The 16,693-nt window shown below is 38.8% G+C and overlaps 1 protein-coding gene across 1 annotated transcript in view; it reads right to left on the bottom strand.

Moving 5' to 3' along the window:
• The window catches only part of GRM5 (glutamate metabotropic receptor 5), a 522,903-nt gene that overhangs the window by 52,505 nt on the left and 453,705 nt on the right, over window positions 1–16,693 (bottom strand). Inside the window, 1 exon segment of the mRNA XM_034666172.1 lies at window positions 3,108–4,047. Within this exon segment, the coding sequence (XP_034522063.1) occupies window positions 3,108–4,047 (940 nt within the window).

Raw genomic sequence — 16,693 nt, 5'->3', positions numbered from 1 at the left:
TCAATATTCTAAAACCCAAACTACAAAATCCAGTCATCAAGGACTACATGGCCCTGTAGGAAAAACAAGTTAAAATACTGCCCCAAATCCTGAGAATTTCTGTTTCCTATTGGCACTATCACTAAATTGTGTTATTTATTTTGCCCCTTATTTCCTAAAGTAGAGAAGAAATAGTTGAAAATGGTAACTTAATGTTACTAGAGGCATGTTAGAATTATAACAAAGCATGAGATCAATCGATGGGATAGATGAACTGATTCTTGAGCAGAAACTGAGGACCATGGGAGTGCGGGGGTTATTTGTAATAGAGATCACAGTAGACTTCACGTTTTGAAAGGTAGGAGAACCACTAGGGGATAGTAGTATGCACACCTGAACACAAGCAAGAAATACCCACCACATTCCTACTTCCCAAATTTATTTGCTCAATAAATATCCCAAAGATTATTAAGTGTCTTCTATGTGTCAAGTGCCCTTCTTGGTACCTCCAGGCACTGGAAGCCACTCCTAAGGAGCTCACCTTGCCTAAATTAGGACAAAGGGTGTGCTCTACAATCTGGCAAGGAACTAGACCATGTCAAAATGGAGATGCTCTAGAAAGCTCAGGCTGTGTAATCAATGTGTGTATAGACCTATATTGTCTTTTACGATGCTCTCTTTGTTAATAGGATCATCCTGATTGCATTCCTGACACAGAGACTTCCAGGGGTGGAAGAAGGCTGACAATTGTTAATGTCGTTAAAAATAAAGCAAACACACACTTACGTGGCGTATACTTTACATGTATTTACTTATTTAGTCTCACAACCCTGTTTGAAGGCTGTGTTTCATCATTTCCATTCATCAGAGAAGGAAACCACAGCACAGGGAGGTTAAATGATTTGCCCACGGTTCCACAGCTGGTAGGTGATGCTCCCAGTATTCAATCCCAGAGCTGCCTGGCTCTGTACTCTGGTACCTTCGGTAAAGTATCTTCTGCGTACCTGGCCTTTACACATATATTATTTTTTTCACTCTTTACAATCCTCTGAGGTAGGTGATATGATTTCAATTTGGCAGATAAAGAAACTCAGGCTCAGAGAAAACGAATGGCAGTACCAGGGTTCAGACTCAGGAGAAGCTGGCTACAAAGCCAGTGCTCTTCCCCATTGCTCCACACTGTCTAAGGAGCCTGCCCTGGGTGAGCTTTTGGGGCACTTAGGCATAGGTTCACAATTCCATTCCTCTAGCAGCCTGTTTGTTTTACCTATCAGAATGCCTTGGAAGATTTTATTTGAAGAGAGAGTTTGGTAAAAGAAAAGTTTGAAAAATAAATCTTCTTAGACAAAATAAAAGGCTGATCATGCAGAAGTTTCAGAAAAAGAGTATTCCAGAGAGGAGTCAGGAAAGCAGATGGAAAATATTCTAGCAATTTAGATAGATGAAAGGCCTTCTGGGTAGATCATGACATTGCCAGCATTTATCGAAGATCAGAAGACACAGTTGTTCATCCCAAGATTTACAATTTGGTGAAATAGCTTGCTCAGTGTACATGGAAAGAGATGAGAGGCATACAGGAATTAGAAAAAAACAAAATAAAAGAGGCAAGGATACAAGTTAATAATGCAAATGAATTAAGCTATGTGATTAAGTATCTTGTAAGTGCTTTTCAATCCTCAGAAGACACAGTATCTTTACCATCACCATTATTCAGGCTTTGAAGAATTAGGGCTGATAGAAAGGTGGGACTTTCCACGCAGGCTAAATTATAGCATAAGAGAATTGTTCAGGCAATAATATTTAGCTATTTGTCTTCCATTCAAAAGATGTTTATCTTCCATTTATTTATCTAGACTTTAGGAGAATTGTAAAATCTCTGTAGAGTAAGTAGATGATATCCTAACTAGCTCTTTTGATACGTACTTCTTAAATGGAGGGAGTCCTTATTCCCAGGAACAATCTATGTAGCCTTTTTAATACCTCCGAATTTGTTCCCAAGCCACTGATAAGATGATCTCATTGCTCCCATCTTGGAAAGTTATTAGTTGCACTAATTTCACATCATCCCACCCACAGAGGCCACAGTCTTCTCTTTCCCAGAGAAGCAGGGAAGGAGAAAGTGGTTACTAGCCAGTCTAACCACTAGCATAAGTCTGAGCTGAGCAGCTCCATGGGATGATAGGTTACACTTTAAGTTTTTAAAGTTTGTCATATTTAAACAGATTTTAAGGAACCATATGTCTCTAGGATAGCATGAAATATAGCAATCTATGCTACCAGTATTCTCTAGATGTTTATTAAAGAAACAGATCTCAATCGGCTAAAAAAAATGATCTCATTGCTTTCTGAAGTGCCTTGGGAGGTATTTATCACATAAGGAAGTCCCTCATGGTGGGAGAATTATTGGCTGTTGGCTCCAGATTCTTTTAAGATGGGAACTGCCCCATAAATACTACCTTGAAGGGTGGGATGGGACTGTGGGCAACAGAGAAAATGGGAAACTGGCTAATTGTTGTGGAAGATAATATGCAAGGGCACTTTTGCCTCTTTTGAATACTTAGACATTTCCCAAAGAGTTCAAGTTTTCCATTAAGAACTAAAACATAGAGTCTACATTCACATGTATCTATGGGATGGGCAGTCAAGAGCTCTTCTGGGCTTGGAAAAGGTCAGGCACACAGCGCCGCCAGATATGTAAGGCTCGTGGCACTCTGTGTTCAGCATAATCTTCTATGTTAAGAATAACCTTCTCTACTCTGGTCTGGTGAATTAGAATTTGGTCCATAATGTATTTCCGTCCCCTCAGGACCTGGAGGTCCTTGCCTTGGCTTAATGACTTAACTGTGCTCTTCCTGCCCTTTTGGACCTTATTTCCTTTTTGCTGAAACTCTGTTTTTTTTCTTTATTCCAACTTCGCTGTTTCTGGCTTTGGCATAAGTAACTGGGGCCACATCCAATTAACCCCATAAAAGCCATTCAATGAGAATGCCCAAGGCCCCTTTCCCAACCCTCTGCCTCTCAGAGTTTAATTCACTCGGCTATTTCCCATTTAAAAGATCCCAGGAAGCAAATGCCTTTGCTTCAGCTATAGGGGCCAGTGCCCCACAACTTCCCCCCACAACTTTTACCTTAGGGTTTCCCCAGAGGAGCCCCTCCTCTTCCACAGGTTGACCAGGCTGCTGGATCTGCTGGCTGCTGAGGATGACTTGCCATCCCCCACGTGCATGCGCACCACGGTAGATGTGGTGAAGGCGCTGCGCACATTTCTCTCTGGTTTGGCCAGGATGATGTACACCTTCGGCACAAACATGCAGCCTAGCGCCACTGTGGCACTGAGACTGACTGAGAAACACATGGTGATGATTTTGTAGTTGCTGCCAAAGTAGATTGGCACAAAGGCCAGCCATATAATGCAGGTGGTGTACATTGTGAAGGCGATATACTTGGCCTCGTTGAAGTTAGCTGGAACATTTCTGGTCTTGAAAGCATAGAAGGTACAGCTCAAAATCAGCAAACCATTGTATCCAAGAGGAGTGACAACTCCTAGGTTGGTGGTATTACAGATCAGGTAGACTTCTCGAATGCTTGGGTAGTCATGCATTATATCAGGAGGCTCCATTATAAAGAGGGCAACAATGATGCCCAACTGAATGCATATGAGAATGAAAGCAATCACAAGCTGGGCACAGGCACTCATGAATCTGGGCTTTTTGGTACAGATCTTCTTCTTGCTGCCGGCCAGGATCCTTGCAATACGATTGGTCTTGGTTACAAGGGCTGAGTAGCTCATGGCTGGGGAAAGACCAATACCAATTCTCTGAAGGTAGCAATAAATCTGTTTAGGCTTTGCAATGAGGCAGAAGGTACATAAGTAACCCAGGCAGATGCCAGCCAGGATGATATAGCAGAGTTCCCTGCTAGAGGATTTGACTACTGGTGTATCGCGGTAAATGATGAAGACTGCAGTGACAAACAGGGTGGCCAGCAGGCCGAGGCAAGCAAACACCACAGCTGCAATAGGCTCAGGGTCACCCCAGCGAAGATACTGTACTGGAATCAAGTCACAACCTGCAAAGACACAGACACATATTGGAAAAAAAAGGAAGAAACATTTACTTGGGTCACCTAAGTAAACTGCCTAAGTTACAAGCAGCTGCTTATGACACTTTCACTTTGACTCCACTCTGCCTTTCTAATCTCAGTATCCTATGCTACTCAGTTCTTCATATATTCATTTATAAAATATGTATCTTTATAGTATCACATACTCTGCAATAGGAGCTGTTCTAGGTTCTGAAAACAAAATGGTAAACAACATGCTCCCTGATCTCCTAAGAAATAACTGGGGAGGGAGTGCTTCTAAAGAATTACTTACAACTGTGATAAGGGCCATTAAGAAGGACAGCCTGGTTCCTAATGCAGCCTGTGGGAGCAATCCAAGCCTCCTTCAACAGGATTGAGCAAGTGGAAGTGTTGGTTTGATTAGTTTGGGTATTCAGTAGGTTTGGCGCACAGAGATTAATTGTAAGGAAGGACCTAGGGGGCACTGGAGGCATGAAAGGAGGTCACTGTACAGGTGCAATGAGTGGCCTAGATAAGGCTGGGAGGTAGGCAGGAAGGGATCTTGCAGGGCAGAGAGGCCTAGACCAATAGGAAATCATTGGAAGGATCTATATACAGGAGAGGAAGAACATGGTCAGATCTGTTTTAAACATTCCTTTGGTTGCTGTGTGGATATGGGATGAGGTAAAGGTGTGGACAGATTTGAAAATTACTTGAAACAATACAGATAGTTTAAATGGATGTGGGTCTCCTTGAGAGGTCAAGACATCAAGGATGACCAACGTTGGATCCATCTATGCTGTCCTTGAATCCACTGTATAGAAAAGTTAGGATTTTCAGAGAATTGTATAGTTCCAATGTTATATTAGAGAAGATACTTTAAAAAGGGGGGGGAGGGTAGCAGAGGCAAAGTGACCCCAAAGGCAAACAATTGATCTGTGTGGGAAGTACCAACACTCCAAAAATTATTCTTGACTCATGGCTTGCAGGTTTTTATATTACTTCATCACATCAGAAAAAATGACAAAACTTTGCATCATTTGGATTACACACCTTTTTTTCACATTTCTTTAGGATGATGGTTCTCAAACTTGACTGCACACTGGAATCACCCAGAGACATTTTTAAAAAAATACTGTGGCTGGGTCTCACTGGCAGAGTTTCTGATTTAACTGGTCTGGACATCAGGATTTTTAACAGACACTCCAAGTGATTTAACGTACAGCCAAAGTTGAGAACCACGGCTCTAGAAGGGTCATTTCTGTGTGTGTGTGTGTGTGTGTGTGTGTGTGTGTCTGTGTGTCTGTGTGTGTGTATGTATAAAGTATCATTTTTTACATTTAACAGAAACATAGAAATAGAGAAACCATATTGAGTGAGCAGGAAAAAAGATAAACAATCTGGAGCATTGGAGATTTGAGGAACATGGCAGAGATAATAATTGCCTGCAAATATCCATTCTCCCCTTTATTCTCAGCAACAGATCTCTAATTTCATTTGGGGCTGGTAAAGGGTGCTGCTACACTACATTTTCCAGCAACCTTTGCAGTCAGATGTGCTATGTGACTAGGTTTTAACCAGAAAGATGTAAGCAGGGAACTCCTTATAGAAAAATGACTCATCTTGGAGAATACCCTTTTTGCCCTTCTTGGCTTTCTCCTTCTCCTGCCTTGAATATAAAGATGATGGCTAGAGCTCCAGCAGTTATCTTGAAATTTAAGGTAATTTTAAGGACAGAAAATGTGTTCTGAGTTTTGGAAGAGAATCACTGTTAACCATGGAATCACAGAGTAGCTCTAGACTGTGGACATCTCATTTGCCTTGTGTAGGCTACTTTTCCCCCTGATATATGCAGCCAAACCAAATCCTAATTGACACAGGTATAAAATTTTTCTATTAAATTCCCATATCCCATGATCAATGGTGTTGTCCTAAGAGGCTTTGAATACCAAAGATTACTTGGAGGTAGGGGTGACAACAATAAGTAATGATAGCAAAGAAGCATGTAGTTCTTTCAAAATATGTCTAAGGGCAGCTCTTGTAAAAAGGAAAGGAAATATTCTCTGTCTCTTATTTCTGCCATGCCAGTCTCTTTCTTCAAGATCTCAGACTTTAAATAGTACCATTAGTAATATTGTTAAATTCATTATGGATTTAATGGGATTTGTGAGTTAGCCTAGGATCCTCAGCACACTTTACAGAATTGTTTCTATGGGAAAATGCAGTCTTATTTTAAAAACCTGTGTATTTAGAGGCACCTTGGTGACCCAGTCGGTTAAGCGTCTGACTCTTGATTTCAGCTCAGTTCATGATCTCAGGGTTGAGAGCCCCTCGTCAGGCTCCAAGCTAAGCATGGGGCCTGCTTAAGATTTTCTTTCTCGCTTTCTCTCTGCCCCTTTACCCCTGCTCACTCTCTCTCTCTAAAACAAAACGAAAGCAAATAAAAAAAACTCCTGTGTATTTAATATTGAAACAAGGTGCTTTTAACTTAAAAAAATGTGGATGGCCGAGACTAAATATGAGACCGCTATTTTACATGTTATTAATTACAAATAAACGCATATCGCATTGCTAATGAAGATAGTTGTATCCTTATTTTTAGGCATCTGTGTCACATATGTGTCTTATATGTTGGAATTCAATCTCTGAGATTTTAGTATATCATGGGGTTTAACTTCATATTTATAGATTTGTTCCTTGTAGAGACTATTTTACAATAGGAAAATAGGGATTAATCAATCATTCCTACCTTTATTCTTCCATAACTGTTTATTTAGAACAGTGATGTGACAAGGAAATTTATTATCTACTGTAGTTAATTCTAATTGGGCCTGTTTCCGCTCATAGGTCATGAGCTGCTAATGTCCACAGTAACTTACTGACATAGGAAACAGGTTATGTGGCGCGTGAAGTGGGAATCCTTTCATTAGTTAAAAAGAATCTACTGAAAAAAAAGTATAAATATTTACTTTAAAGACTTTCGTTTTACTCTTATTTCTCTGCTGTTCTGCTAAATCTTAATTGCTTTTATCTAGATGTAATTAGCACCCTAATCCTAAATGTTTTGCATATGATAGCACTCACTACTATTTTTACACCAAATATATTTTTGAACTCTTCTATGTCACACATTAACATCATGTGTGAAACTAAAGAACACACCATTAGATGTATTTGTTGTAAGAAATGTGCATGAAGCATGCCTCTAATGTGATGTGATTATTGTCACAAATTTACCAGGATTTATACATTCAAATGTATGTTTTTTCATTTAATGTGAGCCACTCAGAAGGCTTTATGTTTAATTTAATGATGCTGTCATTGCACAAAATACTTTTGTAACTATTCTCTTGGAATAGCAAATTGGATTCTGATTAGAGCGTTATAATCACTGAATCTCATAATTAGGTAAGTTCTTAGAGTTTCCAAAAATGGATGTGCATCACAATCACTTGCGGCATCTACAAAAATACAATCCAAGGGTCTAACTCAGGAGATTTTGAAATAGTGCATTTTGAATCAGGACAAAGGAATCTTATTTTGATAATGACTATACAACTGATCCTTGGTCCTTGGTTGGGAGCCCAACCTTTGGGTATCAGACTGACTTCTTATCCAGTGTGCCTTTTTTGATAATTTCAAGGTGTGATCACCCACACTGCACTTAAGACTAAACTATATTGTCTCAAAACCAAGATTAGTGGTGGGGGAGGATAGATTGGAAAGGCAGGAAGTCAGGATGGCAAGTGGAGCCTGGAGGTGAATAAACTGGTCAGAAGGCTATCACAAGAGGGTAGTCCTGGGATGTTGGGGCAAAACTAAGACATTGTACTGAAGAAAACTTTGAGCTGGGAAAGACATTTTCAAGGTGGAATTGAAAGAAATCATGAGGTAGACAGAAGTGTCAGGAGAGGGGCTTCTAACCAAGTTGATAGCAATGCTAATAAAATAACTAAGACGATATATATCACTAACTAAGGCTGTAGGAAGAGAAGGGTCACATTTTATGGAGATGAAATCTAGCTCCAATTTGGACATGTGTTTGAAATATCTATGAGTTACTGAGTAGGTGGAAGTAGAGGTTTAGAATGGATATTAGGGTGGAAGTTATAGCTTTAGGAATTACCTGTTTATAGGTGGAAATAAGAGACATATAAATAAATACAATTAATGAGGAAATTCACAGATAGGGAGCAGAGCCTGGAAGTCTGGCTTAGCACCAATGTTAAGAAATGGCAGAGGAAGAGTATATGTCAGGGAAGACATAAGGTAGACCGGCTAGAAGGAAAGAAGTATATCAGAAACCAAAGGGAAGTGGTCAACTGGATGGCTCACCATACCCTCCTCCAACAATATCACTACAGCTTTTCATTTAAAAAAAAAAATCCTTGCCCAGAGGCCTGGCACAAAATTTTGAGCTTCAGGTTTGCAGATATCTCCTCTGGTGGTACATCTTTCTCTTATTTCTTTCCTCCCTTACTACTATTAGATCTATTTCTTTTGAACAAGGTGGTTTCTTTCCATTGCTGTGTTCCTATCATGGAACATAGTCTTCCAAATCTTGGAATAATGCTAATCTTATTATGATATAAATTTAAATTCTTATTGACTACTCCCTCTGCTGTGTGCATTGGTTTACAAACATCTGAATGCCCTGTTATTCTTCCTAAACCCTTCTTTATTTCCTTCTGTAAATTACTGGGCATTTTCTTCCTTAATGTTGGTTTGTTTTTTATTCCCTGTTTCCTTCTTAGTGTAATGGTAAGTTACTGGTACATACTGAAAGGGTATACAGAGGTTAACTAAGAGTACAGTTTATATATTTTATAGTTTTAGTATAAATTTAATCAATTTAGCATATGTTATGTTTTAAAGACTCTTGATCATGCCAATGAAGTTCCCTCCTAGCAAGCATTATTAGAATTTCACAGAAGATACACAACATTGCAGTTCTTTCTAGATATGCAGGTGATCAGCAGACTAGAAAAACAAGACCTATTTTCTGATAACATCTATTTCAGTAGTTACCCATATCTCATTTTCCTCCTCTTTCATGCTTGATCCTTATTCTATTGTTCTCTAGTATAATCTATGTTTTCATTGCTTGAAGTGATAAATATTGAATATAAAAGAGTTTGGGTTTTTTTTTAAGGGAAAGTGAACTGCCAAAACTATATTATCCACACTCATCTTGTGATTCCACCAATGTGCTTTCCATACCTCTAATGGGAGAATGGATGGTCCACTGATTTCCTGGACACCTAAAAACTGTATGACTGCTCATTAATAACTGGTAGTCACACTTATTGTTCAGGTATTAGTCTTAAAGGATTAATATTCCTGTAGTTAACAGTTCCTAGACCATTGCATTTTCAAGTCCTGTTCCAAGTGTCTGTTAAGGCAGAAGGAATGAGGAGTCAAAGATTCTGGGGATGGATATCTGATATTCTATAAGTCAGCTAGACAGGAACTCCTTAACAAGTTCCATATTTTTGGAGGAAGGGAGGGTTGCTGCAAATCTCCAAGAATCAGATATGTCTGTCCTCAGCTGCTGATCAGGCCATTTCAGGTGTACAAAACCGATATGGGGCCATTGCTGGACTATCCTTCGACACGTGAGCAATAGATCTGCCCAGAGTACAAGGTGTTGACTGGTGACTAACATCATGCTTGCTTTCAGGCTGTTCCATCCATAAGCCATTTGTCTGTCTTTACTCCTGTTTTTACTTCTCTAGAGTTTGATTTCTAGGATGTAGAGCTGAGATATCAGAGGAATGGAGACTCAGAATTCTTTCTGCGTTATCCATATCCCTGAAAATAATCTCTTCACATAGCTTGAACTAAATTTTTTTTCTTTATTATTTCCATGGTGCAGAAGAATTGGAAGTGGTGTGTGTGTGTATGTATGTATGTATGTGTGCGTGCGTGTGTGTGTGCACGCACGCACATGATATCTAGGTACCTTATTTTTCTTTGTAGCCTTTACTATAACATCATCTATCTTGTGTGTATGAGAGAGAGAGATTATGTTGTCAAGGTCTATCCTCCTTCCTTGACTATAACACTCTGATGTTAGATAATTTGTCTCTTTTGCTCACAAATGGATCCCTGGTACTGAGCACAGTGCTTCGCTCATGTTAACATGGAAACTCACAAATTAATATATACACCATACAATCAGAGTTTATAATTTTCATCCTGGTGTATGGATCAAGTCATTCTCAGTGAACCTTTTTTGTTGCCTTTAAGAAGTTCCAAGTTACAGAATTCTTAGTTACCATTATAGATAGAAGTCTAAATTTAATACATTACACCTGAATTTTAGAGTAAAGATTCTGTTAACCAGAGAGAGCAAAACTAAGTAAGTACCTCAAAAACCTACTTCTGCCTAGAGGTGACCTGTTTCACATTAGAAATATTCCTGGTACTAACTTGGCAATGATAAATGTCTTATGATTGATTGATTAATCTAACTCTGAGTAATTCATTGGATCTGGGAAGCATGGTTAGAGGAAAGAGAAAAGCAGTAGACAGAAGTCATTCTTCAACAAGTGCCATCTAGCTATGAAATTCAGAGTCACCCTTCTCAAGAAGGCTGTTAATTAAAACATTTTACTTTAGGCCAGGAAAAAAAAGTCCTTAGTGGGGAAGACTTATCTAGAGTTGATTGATTTTTACCATTACGTTATCATAAAACAAAACATACCATGATTACTCCCTGATTTAGTCTGTATATAAAATGTTGGGCAAGTTTTACCTGAAACTGCCCCAATAGGAAGCTACCTCATTCCTGCTTATGCCCCTGTTACAAAAAAGAGGAAACTAACACTTATTGAGAGCCTACTATATGTCAGATGTTATCCTAGATATTTTAGTAATCTTCATAATAAATAAATAAGGTAAGTATCATTAATTCTGTTTTACAGAGCAATAGTATAAGGTTTGATATGCTAACTTACTGGGGCTGAGATTAAAACCTTGTGGGATTTTGGTTGATTGACTGATGCTGTATCAGGAGAGGCAAACTGATTAAGTGCCCCTTTGAAAGAGGTCTTGAGGCTACTTAGTAGGAAAGAGAATCATGAATGATTAACAGTGTCTGCCCATGGGCAAGGAGGAGCCAGTGGTAGCATACATATTTGATATTTGTTATCCTAACAAAAGGCCATGCGCCCTTCTGAGAAAATCTCATTGGTTCACACTCATCAGCATTGTCCTCATCCTGGCACATATGTCCTGAGTTTCTGGGCCAGGGACACCGATTGTTGCTTTTGTGTCCCTGAAGTTTTCTAGTGTAGATGTATTCTTGAATGGGCACCAGATCCCCACAAGGACACAAGAACAAGGTTTGATTGTGGGATATTTCTAACATTGCCACACAGGGGACACACAGCCATCCATTTATGACTGGACCCAGCCTATATCATGCCCTTCATGGTTTATTAAATATTTGTATTTTAGATTACCTTAATAAAATCCCCTCAGATTGCTGACAACTCGGGGCTGCAGCTTTTATTTAATTTTCATTTTTGTTCTTTTTTTATTGGTTACATTTATAAGGGAGTTTGAAATTGTATGCAAAGATTTATTTCATAATTAAAGCATAAAGGATGGTTTAATGGTACTGCAGGGTGCTAAGGGGAAGGATTATCACAGATGCACATTTGTAGGGAAAAGCTTTGAAAAATATGACTTCTGGTCATACTGCAGATGAAGAAGAGAGGAAAAACAGAGCGTAGGAATTTCAGTAGTAAAACGTGCTGACTGCAACACTTTGTACCATTTTTACCTTTCCCCTCTCCCTCTTCACTAGCTAACTCCTCCTTCCTCTTTCATTTGCCAGATCCTCTGAGCATGGCTTTTCTGATCTCCTGAGCCCTAAGGACAGGTCCCTTCCAGGTGGTCAGCCTCTGGGCCTGGGCCTATCACCGGCCTTCTCACACCACTGTTTTGCATATAATAACACAACCGTCCTGCTCATAGTGAGTTTGCAGCATCTGCCTTACCTGGTGGACTGTGAGCAATTTGAGAGCAGGAGGCCGTGCCTTTGTTTTTGTACTGTGCTTGACATACAACAGGGAGTGAAACAGGTAAATGAATCCATGCTCACATTTAAGAGGAGGGACAGCTGAAGAATCAGGAGACAGGCACTTCATTTTCAGCTTGCACACAACTATTTCCTGAGAATATGAGGCTTTTACTCTATGTATGTCTCAATTTTCCTACACGTGAAACAGAAATAATGCAGAATTCCATTCCTTTCTCTTCCTTATAATGAGAGCTTTGATCTCGAGAAACCCTTGGAGAAGAATTCACATATGAGAAATTAAAGACTGATTACCTGAAAAGCATGAGTGAAGCAATTTCCCGGGACTGAGTCTATAAAAGGCTCAAAACTATTTTTGTGTTTTACCGGAATAAAACGCTACAGTCATCACTTTAAAACCAACAGACTCTCAAAATTTTACGTAGATATTTTCAGCTCTAATGAGTGTTTTACAATTAATTTATATCTTTCTATTAAAATTATGGCTTGCCAGACCCCTTCCTCTGGTTTTAGTCAGACTCTTATAATTTTTTTTTTTCAAATAGTCTGCATACTAAAAGGCATTTTCCTCCTGTGTAGCTGGTCTTCCATTGAAATGTTCCGAGGCTTTCTGACTTTATGACTCGGAGTTTTTGCAGGCCCCGCAGTATTTCTTCTTTTTTCCCACAGACTCTGTCACATGGTCTTGATGTTTTGTTTTGTTTTGTTTTGTTTTGTTTGGGCCTTGGAGACTTAAGAAGAGTGTTCTAAGGCTGGGGTTTACATTACCTTACCTATGGCTGATAGCAAAATCACATGTATATTCTGCCGCGGATTTTACCTCCCATTTCTCTTCCCAAGCCTACTAATTCCTGAATTTTAAGTGTCATAATATTGAAGTATTTCTTAATTGAGCCACTGGTATATATGTTATTAACTAAAATGCTCTAAGAAGTCCATGAGAAGAAAATATAGGAACAAACCCCACCCATATATAAATGCGTAAGGGCCAAGATTAATTCCTCGTTTTACCATTAAAGAGATTAAAAATGTTCACCTAGCCCAACTAGAGCACGCCACTCACTTCTCAGTTGAGCACACATTAGCAAGCACCCACTCCATTCAGGGCACTTGGCCCACACCACAGTGACACAAAGAGAAGCATTTATTCCTTTAAAATGGTGGCTTGGTCAAACACTCAGGCTCTGTGACTCTACTCTTCTAGGCATTTATATCTTCTTCAATACCCAACATTCTACTAAGTAGGCACCATTACTCCATGCACTTTTAATGAAGAGAACTGAGGTAAGATTGGACGTGGAGAGCATATGAAGGAACCACAGGAGAAGAAGAACAAATGTGGAAAACCGAAGAAATGTAAAGAGTGAAAAGCGGAAGTTAGATGTGCAGAGGCCTATCTCTACAGCCTCATGACAGAATGTCATAAGGGAATTATAATATTTCTGGCAATTACTGCTGAGAGTTCAAATGGGAATTCAGTAGAAGCTTTAGGAAGGAAGATAATAATACCTTCCTGCCTACATCTCAAGGATCAGACCGAGGACCATATAAAATAACATGGAACTTGAAGAGTGGCATGACAATTATGAAGTGAAAAAAAGAGGAAAAAAAGAAGCCTATGCATAAAATAGTAGTGACTCAACATCTGCTAAATTGCCTGTGTGTTTTATTAGATTGTCTTATGTTCTTCTGTGGAAAAGCCAGGCCTATTTCATCTTATATATATATATATATATATATATATATATATATACAGCCCCAAGTAAATGGTATTATATTGTCTTAAATTGTTTGTAAGTATAAGGCAGCACATATGCTCTCAGAATTTTTCACTTGACTTAATGTGATTTTTAAGAGGTGGCAAGTAGGAGACATTTATCTGCTTCATATTACTCATATAATATACCATTTCTTTATGAAGTATTTTCCAAGTGGGTTAGATAATGTAGTGGTAGGCACTGTGTTATAATGTTTTATGTTATTGGGGGGAAATGTGATAATTTATTTTGGGTAAGCTATATTTATCAAGAACTGAAATCAATGAAACCACATTATTTTCTTCAGTCTGGTTATATTAGAGTGGTTTTTGACCATGAGGACATTGTTTTTAGCCAGACCACAAATTTATCACTGTGAAGAATACAGTGCACATTTTTCATTGCATGGTTTCTGGCAAGATGAAAACTGGCTTATGTTCTCTTTGAGACTTGTTTTGAGAAGTTCCACTGAGAGAGGGCCTTTTAGCAATTTTATTTTTCCTTGGCACAAATGGTGTTATGTTTATAAATATATCACATTTTGACTTCTCGTGGGATAAACAAATTTATCAGTTAATGAAAATTGAGAAATTGGAGGAGTAAGAAGTCATTTTACAATTTTTCGATGCATGAGCCCTGGAATTCTGCTTAAAAAAAACCATTGTTCTTTCCAGCATTAACTAAAACAGCTTCATCAAGCTCAGTATTTGAAAATGACCACTGCAAACAATTTTTCATTGCATTTTAGAGATCCTTTCAGAAGGAATCCAGTAAGTCATGCTCATTTCCGTATTGCCTATGGCATCATATCAAGGAAAAAGCAAAGAATTTTACATAAGGGTTTTACAGTAAGGCTTGAACCTTATATCTTTTACTTACTGTGTGACCACAAGCACAGATATTTTGCATTTGCAGCCTCAGTTTTCTGTAAAATGGAGATAATGATTCCAATCTTTTTGGAGGATAAGGAGAATTAGTTACCAGAATATGAAGCTCCTATTACAATGGGTGACAGGCCCTCTCTACATGGGGATTTGTTTTCTTCTATTTTGTAATTTCTTCAGCAAAAATGTATTATCTACTATGTTCTAGGAACTTGATATACCAAAATGAACAAAACAGGCAAGGAAAAAAAAAAACCTACTTTAGCCTATAGTATATCTAGGGATATTGACAATATGCATATAATCAGTAAAAAATTAATACATAAACAATAGAATGAAAGTTACATATGAAATGGAGAAAATAAGAGGTAGAGAGGGTAAGGAGGGACAACTGGTAGTATTAAACAAGTTGTCTAGGATAGACATTTGAGCAAGGACTTGGAGGAAGGAAGGATAATAGCATGTGTGTCTGGGGTAGAGCATTTCAGCAGAGAACAGCTAGGACAATGACCCTAGGATAAGAGCCGTCTAGGTGTTTTATCAGAGCTAAAGAAGGACAAGTGTGTTAGAGAGAAGGGAAGGTGAAGTCAAGGGAAAGTATTCCAGAAACATAACAAAGGACCAGATTATACAGAACATAAATTTGTAAGTACTTTGACTTTTTAAAATTTGTTTTAATTTTTGTATTATGTTAAGTTAGCCACCATACAGTATATCATTAGTTTCTGATGAAGTGATCAATGATTCATTAGTTATCTTTGAATGAGATAGGAAACTATGAGAGGTTCTTAGACAATGGAGTAACATGATCTGGCTTATTTTCCAAAAATGTACCTCTGCTTGGGGTATTGAGAAGTGGTTGTAGCTCGGGGCAGGCGTAGAATCAGGAAGACTACTTAGGAGGTTATTTCAGTAGTAAAAGTAATTAATGATGATTAGTAGGACCAGGGATCTTACAGTGGAGGTAGTGAGAAGTGGTAGAATTCTGCTTGAAGAGTTAGTGGGATTTCCTGGTTGACTGCTTAAAGGATCTGAGAGGAATCAAAGGCGATTCCAAAGAGATTGGCTTGAGCTCCTGAAAGAATGGATTTGCCATCAAGTGAAATATAGAATGCTACAGATAGAGCAGCCTTGGGGATCAGGAAGGTAAAGACCTGGTTTGCATCTTTGGAAATGTAGAATTTGAGATCTCTATTAGACATTCAAATAAATATGTCAGGTAGGCAGTTGAATATTCAAGTTTGGAGATCAGATGAGATGTGTGGGCTATATATTTAAATTCAGAAATTTCTGGGGCGCCTGGGTGGCACAGCGGTTATGCGTCTTCCTTCGGCTCAGGGCGTGATCCTGGCGTTATGGGATCAAGCCCCACATCAGGCTCCTCTGCTATGAGCCTGCNCTGGGCTATATATTTAAATTCAGAAATTTCTGGGGCGCCTGGGTGGCACAGCGGTTGTGCGTCTTCCTTCGGCTCAGGGCGTGATCCTGGCCTTATGGGATCAAGCCCCACATCAGGCTCCTCTGCTATGAGCCTGCTTCTTCCTCTCCCACTCCCCCTGCTTGTGTTCCCTCTCTTGCTGGCTGTCTCTATCTCTGTCAAATAAATAAATAAAATCTTAAAAAAAAAAAGAAATTTCTTCAATGTATAACTAAGAACAATAACATGAGACTGGGTAAGATCACCAATGAAGCAAATGTAGATAGAAAAGACTAAGCCTTGGGACACTCCAAAACTTTATCCTTAACTTTATTTCAAACACATAGCTGGATATAAATGTAAAAATACTGAGGTCAATAGATGCTAGATCCCTTTTGGGGAAAATTTAAAAAATCATTTTCCTCTTGTGATTGAGAAAAATAGCATAAATGGATAATGATGGCTTCAATGAAAGCAGAAAATTCTTGATTTACGGAGAGTGATTAAAAAAAGGGGGGGGTGCCTCGGTGGCTCAGTTGGTTGAGCA

The sequence above is a fragment of the Ailuropoda melanoleuca genome, chromosome 8 (genome assembly GCF_002007445.2).
Source record: "Ailuropoda melanoleuca isolate Jingjing chromosome 8, ASM200744v2, whole genome shotgun sequence".
NCBI lineage: Eukaryota > Metazoa > Chordata > Mammalia > Carnivora > Ursidae > Ailuropoda > Ailuropoda melanoleuca.
The sequence above is the reverse complement of the archived record's forward strand: the minus strand, read 5'-3'. Positions and strand labels throughout refer to the sequence as shown.